Source organism: Heliconius melpomene, chromosome 2, assembly GCF_056956725.1.
Source record: "Heliconius melpomene rosina isolate 202511_hmr_F chromosome 2, ASM5695672v1, whole genome shotgun sequence".
NCBI lineage: Eukaryota > Metazoa > Arthropoda > Insecta > Lepidoptera > Nymphalidae > Heliconius > Heliconius melpomene.
Window position 1 is genome coordinate 7138119 of NC_140390.1, and position 10012 is coordinate 7148130.

The window sequence follows — 10012 nt, forward strand, 5'->3', positions numbered from 1 at the left end:
TGGAAAATGATGTGACGTCATTCTAAATCCAATATGGGGGACCATCCAAGATGACGGAATAGTTATTATTTTTACAATTCTCCAATATGGATGTCAAATGAAAGGGCTCGTTGAGAGTAACTTGAAAAATAATGTAACGTCATTCTAAATCCAATATGGCAGACTATCCCAGATAGCCGAATAGTTATTTAAAGTCTACTTCTACAATATAGATAGTAACTCGAAAAATAGTGTTACGTAATATTAATTCCAATATGGCAGACTATCCAAGATAGCCGAATAGTTATTTTAAGTCTAATTTTACAGTATGGATATCTACTGAAAGGACTCGTTGAGCGTAACTCGAAAAATAATGTGACGTTTTTGTAAATCCAATATGACGGAACATCTAGATGGCGGAATAGTTATTATTTATGCACATCTGCAATACGGGTATCAAATGTAAGGGCTTGCCGAGAATAATTAGAAAAATAATGTGACATCTAGTGTGAGAACAACCTAGCCAGTGGTAACTAAAAAGTAAAACATAAATTATAAGCAAAAAATCATTTTTAGAAAAAGCTTTTATTTAAATGCTCTAAAAAGGAGAAAATAAAATTTGTCTTTTAAATTTTATCTGTCAACTCATAACCTCATTGTACACAATTTATATGATCATAAAAGCTTGCTTTCTTCACTTTCCACTGAAATCTGTGAGATTTTTTTATAGAAAAAGACAAGACAAACGAGCGTACGAGTCGGGTCACCTCATGGTCAGTGATCACCGCCGCCCACAACTCCGTGTAACACAAGTGGAGCTACAGGTGCGTTGTTGGTCTTTAAAGTGGAGATAGATGCGCTTTTTGAAGGTACCTATGTCGTATCGACCTGAAAACACTGCCACAGGTAGGACATTTCATAGTTGCGTGGCGCGTGAAAGGAAAGGAAGTACGTAAGATTGTATGTCAAGTGGCACAACGACCAATTGATGCATTCCCCATTGGGTTTACAAATACTAAATATCTACTACATCATGATAATGGTTTCAACATTATTATTTGAAACCAATTGATACAAAACAGTGTAAAAGATTCTTCTCATTAAGATAAATATAAGACAACGAAGCGGATAGCCATTTTGCTGATAAAACAGAGTATGTTAGTAGCCAGATGATGATGATATGAACACAGAAATGATAAAGAAAACATGGCGAATATTTTACAATAAAGTTTATTTCAATTCAAATTGTACACAATATGTAAGTACATAACATTGTATAGTTATGAGACTATCAAAGTTTGAAACGATTATTATTTAAGGATTACATTCCTTAAGTTTTAATAGTTATAATGAAAAATGCACTGTTGTATTTGGAGGTATATTACCTCATACCAGGTCTAATTTTCAGCGGCAATGGGATGTTTATAATGATTCTTGTAAATTTTGTGCCAGAATTGTAAACTTTCTTTGTGGAAATCTGGTTTTACAGATAAGGTACTATTTAATACCATATAATTAAGACTCCCTTCGCATACTGCTGGCCACTTTGGATATGAAGAACCAGATACTACTGGGTTTCTGAAAAAAAAATAGATATTTAATCTTAAGCTAATGTTGAATTAATAAAAGTTTTTATACGTTTTCTAAAAACGTTGTGAATCTTTAAATTTCCAATTTCGCCTTTTGCTAGAGACCATTATCATGTGAAAGCCTGTGGTAAAGACATGTTGATATTTAAATATTTACCCCATTATTTTTTGTATAAAATGTATAATATTTAAATAATATAATAAAAACACTCTACTTACCCAGTTGTAATAAAATTAAGCCACAAGTCTCTCATGACTTTTTTCATTTTTTTGTACTCTGGTGATAGAGTACTTTCATCTCCTGAATCCATGAGCGCATAATTTCCGGCGGTATGTCCGGCGCCGCGGGTATGTGTATATTTAATATATGGTTCATTTTTATCGACAAATTCGTATTGATATAAATATACTTGTTTGTTGCCAGCAGCTACTTGCAATTCTACACACCTTGCTGCTCCCACAGCAAATATAATGTCTGTATAATATTGTATAAACTCTGTAGCATCTTCTTTATCCACAGGCGTATCGTGAAAATAGAATTTTTTAATTTTATTTTCTACTTCTTTTTGGTCTTCTTTATCTTTGAATTTCAAATCCATAGGAAGAAATTGACTAAAATTTTTATTAATCTTATCAATCGACGACTTAAAATCATCGATACGATAAACGCCTTCCATTTTAGAAATACCATACAGCATAGGTAGTTTTGCGTAATTGCCACTTTTTAAAATATTTATAGGATAATCATCGAGGAAACGTTCTTGTCCAACATCAGGTTCAACACAGGGTCCAAATCCTGTTGAACTATCAGTACTGTGGTCGAAATCGATCGAAAAAAGCTTGTCATATGAGAGATTTTTATAAAAAGCTTCTAACTTTTTTAAATTATTGACATCAGCAAAACCTAATTGGCTTGCAAACTTTTTTGCATTTGCGAGGGGATCAATTTGGACACTCCTTGGTGCAATACTATTTCCACTTTCTGGGATTACTTTATGAAACAATCCTTTTGCTGCTTTCGAAAGCATCATGAGATCAACAGATGCGCCTCCAGCATCCCATCCATCAATAGTTACATCATTGGGATTCCCACCAAACTTCGCAATATTTTTTTGAACCCATCGTAATAAAGCCAATTGATCCTTCATAGCTGCATTACCGGGTATGTCTTTAGTACCCAGGCTCAGGAAACCGTGTGGTCCAAGACGATAGTTAAAATTTACAATAACGACTTTTTTACTCTCTAGCAAATGAGTTGGTGATCTTATAGCACCATAAGTGAACTGATACGCTCCTCCGTGGAAAAATACTAGTACTGGTAAGCTAGTTTTATTTGTATCAGGCACAAATATGTTGGCAATTAGGCAGTCTTCTTTAGTCTTGTATTTAGGATTTTTGTTTACTATTTTACCATTTCGAGTACGTTCTCCTTGTGGACATACCACGAAATTTTGAACTGCTTCCAATGTCTTTTTCCATTTTGGTGCTGGAAGAGGTGCCTGAAAATATTAATATAAGAGTCATAAACGAAGAAAATGTATAGTATTTAAATGTGAATCTTATGTGTGTCTGGCTAAAGGTACAACTTTCGAAGTTCTAGTTGCCGAGTTAACTATCAAAAATAATAAATAGAAATTTTACTATTATTGATACTTCAGCAAATCCCCAAATTTTTTTAGCAAAAAAAGAATTAAGATACTAAACTTATTTATCGAAAATTATATCTATGGCTTCTTGTCTAAAATATTTCGTATAGTTGTGATTGTGTGATATTATTTTAAAAAAAATAATTTATTCGAGTTAAGGAGCAATATAAATTAATTGTTCATTTTGAAATTAAAATATAAAATATTAAAAAGCTGTAGTTGTTTATATTTTATTTCATTTCAATAGCTTGAGGTATGAAATGTCGATTAATTTAGTTATCTAAATCATATTTTCTTATAATTGATCAAAGCTTTGAAATCTAATTAGAAATCTATTACTCTGTAACTTCGCAGCACAAGTATATTTTTCACTACCATAAACTTCTTATACAATTTTATCAATTTGTACGTTTACACAGATTACGATTAATAAAATTATAAAAAAATAATGGTTGTACTTATAGATCTTTTTTCTTTAGATAAGTAATTTTATGTAGTTTCACAAACTATTAATAACTCCAAATTTAAAAAATTTAACCTTTTCAGTTTCACAGTCACATATATTGCAAAAACAGAATGTTTAACAGAACGACCAAAAAATGTGAAATAATTTACATAATTTATATGTACGAACAGATATTAAACATGAATATTACATGAATGTTAAATTAAATTAATTTTTTGAAACAGTAAATATTGATTATTATTACTTACAGCAAATTTGTTTTCTCCAGAAGGTGCTGTAGCGTATGGTATATTATAAAATTCAAAATAATCTTCTCCCTTGGGTCGGTATCCTCGTACAGGTCCTTGATCTATGTGTATAACACGATCTTCTAAGGACGTCGCTAGCTTTGCAAAAATACATAATAATAACCCCAGTCTAATCATCTTGATAGCTGTAAGAATAACTTACAATTAGCCACACTATATATAGACAAAGAAGTAATTTAGTAATAATATGGTTCATAATCTAAGTCTACTAATTTATATCTATATTTGAAGTAACATATATCTATGATTATAATAACTATATAAGAAATATCTAATAGAGAAATAGGAACACTTACACTGAATGAAGTACAGAAATATAATAATTTAAAAAATACATCACCTGATATTTATATACGTGAATATTTACAATATAATATAATGAAATTCAGTAAAATCACTTGAAAAAACATTTTATTTTTGAATAATATGTTAAATAAATATTAGTTACAATAATAGTGATAAAAAATCTTAAATATTTCAATTTCAACCCGTCGTGGGGCCTGGGTCATAATTACCTACGCGTTTTCGAGTTTTAATTTGATTGTCTGTTCTTAATATGCGGAAGAGTTTGTTTGTTATTTAAGCTCTAAAATCTCCGGAACTACTGCTCGGATTTACTTTTTTTTAATTGTGTGAAAGCTACATTCCTGAGGAGTGCTATATACGTATTTAAACACAAAGAAAACGTTTCACATAGACAGTACCTAATACTCATAGGCTGCCATAATAAAGATGACCCGAAATCAAACACAAAATGCTTTATACTTATAAAAATATTCTTCTTATTTACCTGGAATCTAATTGTGGCATATGAAACTAGATAATACTAATAGATTCAAGGTCGATTGTTCAAAGAGGAATATCAAGAAAGAATTTTCGAGGATCTAGACACGTGAATCTGGAAATGCGAATCGCGGTCGCGCGATGTACTTGTATAACTAAACTAGTACTAATTTAATAATGTAAAATCTGCTAAGTTTCAATTTTTAAAGTATCAATTTAATTAAATATTGATTAACGCGACAAGCTTTTATGATCATATAAATTGTGTACAATGAGGTTATGAGTTGATAGTTAAAATTTAAAAGACAAATTTTATTTTCTCCTTTTTAGAGCGTTTAAATAAAAGCTTTTTCTAAAAATGTTTTTTCGCTTATAGTTTATTATTTACTTTTTAGTTACCACTGGCTAGGTTTCTCACACTAGGTGTCACATTATTTTTCTAGATGTTCCGCCATATTGGATTTAGGAAAACTTCACATTATTTTTCGAATTACTCTCAACGAGCCCTTTTAATAGATATATTGTAGAAGTAGGCTAAAAATAAGCATTCGGCTTTCTTGGATGGTTCGCCATATTGGATTTAGAATAACGTCACATCATTTTTCCAGTTGCTTTCAAGAATCCTTTTCATTCGATACCCATAATGTACAAATGCATCAAAAATAACTATTCTGTTACCTTGGATGGTCCGCCATATTGAATTTACAATGACGTTATACTATTTTTCGAGGTACTCTCAACAAGCCCTTTCATTTGATACCCATATTATAGAAGTGCATTAAATATAACTATTCCGCCATCTTGGATGGTCCGCTATATTGAATTTAGATTGAAGTCACACACCTTATCGTGCATTGTTATCCAAACCAAACGTGTATGCAAAATTTCAGCTCAATCGTATGAACGTACCTTTCATTATATGAAAGCACAAAAAACTTGAATCGTGTTGAAATATGTAGCATTTCAAGTGATGTCACATTATGTTTTAATTGTTCTCGATAAGATCTTTCATTTGATACCCATATTGCAGAAGTCAAAAAATAATAACTATTCCGCCATCTTAGTAGTTCCGCCATATTGGATTTAGAATAACGTCACATTATTTTTCGAGTTACGGTCAACGACCCATTTCATTTAATATCTACATTGCAGAAGTAGACTAAGTAGATACTCGGCTATCTTCGATATCCTTCAAAATTAAGCTAAAAGATTTCTCCCGAACCCACATACATACATTGCAAGTTAAATAAAAGCTTTTAAAAAGCTTTTGATAAAAAATCAGCTTCACAGCAGAGGGAACCTAGTGTTAAGATACCTCGTGCCTCAGTTTCTGCCTAATTCTGGAGGCATTGCGTGTTGAGTATAAAGAGATTATATAAATAAATAGAAAAAAATCTTATTTTGTGAATTTATTGAAAAAAAATAATAATGTTAAGCTCAGGTCAAATCCACGACTTTCTTTATGAAATTACCACCATTAAGTTAAATTTTATTGAGTGAGTTATTCTAACTTACTTCGGTTCATCTATTCTTTTCAGATTTACTTACTATATACATTCCTACTCTATTTATAGAAATAAAAGAACAAGTGTAAAAAGCTTGTAAAGATGAGAATTTTATCTTATACGAGAACGTACATTACAAGAATTATATATGTTTAGATGTAAATGTAGAAGTATATATGTTATAATTATGTGATTTATTGTATATTTTTATTAGCTTCACGCTGTATGGAACCTAGTGAAAAGACATTCCGTTCTCCACTTTCCGCCGAATTCTGGAGGTATTGCGTGTTGAATGGCGAAATTCAACGCCAAGCTTTTGCTTCGACACCAGAGCGAAGAAATGTTAATATAAATTTAAATAAATATTTCATCTGCTCGAGTGGGGATCGAACCCACAACCAGTCGGTTTACAATCACACTTTGCTGCCCTGCGCAACGGCCTATGGCCTCTATATATTTTTTTGTAATTCAATTTTTATATAAAAAAATATTTTTAACATATATTTTTTTAAGAACACTTGAACAAACAATTTATATTAATATACAATTGTAGTGGAAGATGAATTGTCTTCCTTACAGACTTTCCATTGTGTAAATCGGCTATTCTTCTTTTCGATGCTATATTTACATACAGTTTACCCCGTAGAGACCGTGTTTTGTTCATGTCCAAAAATAAATATGTGATACATTTTGCTATAACAAGTTAGAGGAAAAAATAAAAATATTTTTGGAAATTTAATTTCGACGGATTATGGAAATTTAAGCTGACGATAAGGCACAGTCTTAACACAACTTAAATTATATCGAATCAGTAGATATGAGCTATCCTACTTGAATTACATTAAGCACATTTTTATTTCTTTTAAAAGACGTACAACAAAAATTACACTCGATCCTAAATTTCACTTAGGTGAGGTCGTAACACGTATCTGCTCATCAAACGATAATTCTTCTTATTTAGCAATTCTTCTTCTTGAGTGTTTCGAATAAAAACCTTATCTTATTTCTCTCATATGGAAAATGATCACCTGGAGAATCTTAATGTAGTCAACACTGACACACTAATCCGATCCAAACATGTACACTATATTGGGCGAAGGTGTCCATGAGAACAAACAAGCGGAGAAAAGATCGTTTTCGAATACTAAAACTGCGTAAATTTTTCTGTAATATATGTTGTAACAGTTTATTATCTAAAAGTTTCCGATTCCGTAAATTAAGCTACTATGTATATTGCTACAGCTTGATCATCTATACTAATTACCAACCAATAATAATAATAATAATTCAATACTGATTTAATAGTTTTATTTTAACATAAGAATTTTGCTTAATATCTCATGATAATAAACAAACCTATACTAATATATCTATTCACATAAATATGTTTAATTCTCGCGATTTGGGAACGACATACTATAATTTTCTTCCATTCTGGTCAATTATGCTACAGAGTTAAAATACTTTAAAATCATGACTTTACATTCTATATAAGGTAGATAAACGTTAATCAATTCTGTTTCATCACTATTAAAAAAATATATACGAGTATAATCTATATAATTATATAAAAGGACTTGTCACTGACTGAGGTAAGACGCACGCACAGCCGTAACCGCTGATGGTAGAAACGTGGAATTTGAACAGATGTTTACTTTCATAATCTGGACATCCACTAAGAAGGGATTTTGAAAAATTTAAATCCTAATATCCTTTCACCCCTGAAATAGAGGTTGAATGTTTGTATGGAAAAAAAATGAAATCGGCACCGATTCTTATAAAATTTTAAATTCAGACTCTTAAAAGTATTTAATTGAACACATATTTCATGGTTTTTTAGAATTCACCCCCTAAGATTGCACATAAGGGGTTGAAAGTTTGTATGGAAAAATCTACAAATTGCCACAGATTTTTATAAAATTTGAAATTTTGACTCTTAAAAATAGTTCATTGAACACATGTTTGATGGTTTATTAGAATTCACCCCTAAATATGCAAGCGAAGCTGCGCGCGTCCGCTAGTCTCGTATAAAACAATTGAAATTTACAATTTAACGAAGGTTAGGTACTATTTTTAACCGACTTCTGTAAGAAAAGGAGGTTATCAATTCGACTGTATTTTTTTTTATGTTTGTTACCTCATAACTTTTGACTGGGTGAACCGATTTTAATATTTTTTTTTAATTTGAAAGGTTCACCTTTCGCTTCGCGAATGGTCCCATTTTTTTTGGTCCATGTCTGACAATGGTATCTATGAGAAAATCACATAAGTCTTAAATTTGCATTAGGTATGTGCGCGACAAATAGACGAATAACTCAATGTCGCGCCAACCGATTTTGATGATTCTTTTTTCATTTGAAAGGATACACTTCAAGGATAATTTGGTGAAAGTTTGGTTAGGTTACGATTATGAGATCCGCTCCGATCCAATCAAGCTAATGCTACAACAACCTTACTTCAATATCAAATTACTAAGCCTGTTTGTTTTACTCGGCACCGACTTCAAAATTATAAAATCTTTGTCAAATTATTTTTCCCTTTTTAGTTCGTTGTTAGAAGTCGGATTTTATTTTTTAAAAGCTTTTATTTAACTTGCAATGTATGTATGTGGGTTCGGGTGAAATCTTTGAGCTCGATTTTGAAGTAGATATCTTCAACCGATTGAGCTGAAATTTTGTATACACGTTTAGTTTGGATGATAATGCACGATAAAATATGTGACGTTATTCTAAATCTAATATGGCGGACCATGCAAGACGGCGGAATTGTTATTTTTAACCGACTTCTGTAAGAAAAGGAGGTTATCAATTCGACTGTATTTTTTTTTTTTAATTTTTTTTTTATTAATGTTCTTCTACAATATGGGTATTAAATGAAAGGGCTCGTTGAGAGCAACTCGAAAAATAATGTGATGTCATTCTAAATCCAATAAGGAGGAAATCGAAGATAGCCGAGTATCTATTTAGTCTACTTCTACAATATAGATATTAAGTGAAATGGGTCGTTGACCGTAACTCGAAAAATAATGTAACGTTTTTCTAAATCCAATATGGTGGAACATCTAAGATGGCGTAATATTTATCATTTATACACTTCTGCAATATGGGTATCAAATGAAAGATCTTGCCGAGAACAATTAGAAAAATAATGTGACATCACTTGAAATCCAACTTATTTCAACACGATTCAAGTTTTTTGTGCTTTCATATAATGAAAGGTACGTTCGTAAGATTGAGCTGAAATTTTGTGTACACGTTTGGTTTAGATGACAATGCATGATAAGATTTGTTATTTCATTCTAAATACGATATGACGGACCATCCAAAATGGCGGAATAGTTATATTTATTGCACTTCTATAATATGGGTATCAAATGAAAGGGCTTGTTGAGAGTAACTTGAAAAATAGTGTAACGTCATTCTAAATCTAATATGGCAGACCATCCAAAGTAACAGAGTAGTTATTTTTTATGCACTTGTACATTATGGATATTAAATGAAAGGGCTTCTTGAGAGCAACTTGGAAAATGATGTGACGTCATTCTAAATCCAATATGGGGGACCATCCAAGATGACAGAATAGTTATTATTTTTACAATTCTCCAATATGGATGTCAAATGAAAGGGCTCGTTGAGAGTAACTCGAAAAATAATGTAACGTCATTCTAAATCCAATATGGCAGACTATCCAAGATAGCCGAATAGTTTTTTTAAGTCTAATTCTACAGTATGGATAT

The 10012-nt window shown here is 31.2% G+C and overlaps 1 protein-coding gene across 1 annotated transcript; it reads right to left on the bottom strand.

Moving 5' to 3' along the window:
• Positions 1-1376: 1376 nt before the first annotated feature.
• Positions 1377-4105, bottom strand: LOC146540645 (venom carboxylesterase-6-like). The gene is made up of 3 exons (XM_085205495.1): positions 3929-4105; positions 1788-3067; positions 1377-1557 (listed from the first exon to the last, which is right to left on the bottom strand). Exons 1-3 carry the CDS (start codon positions 4103-4105, stop codon positions 1377-1379), a joined length of 1638 nt encoding a protein of 545 aa, XP_085061621.1.
• Between the last annotated feature and the right edge of the window lie 5907 nt (positions 4106-10012).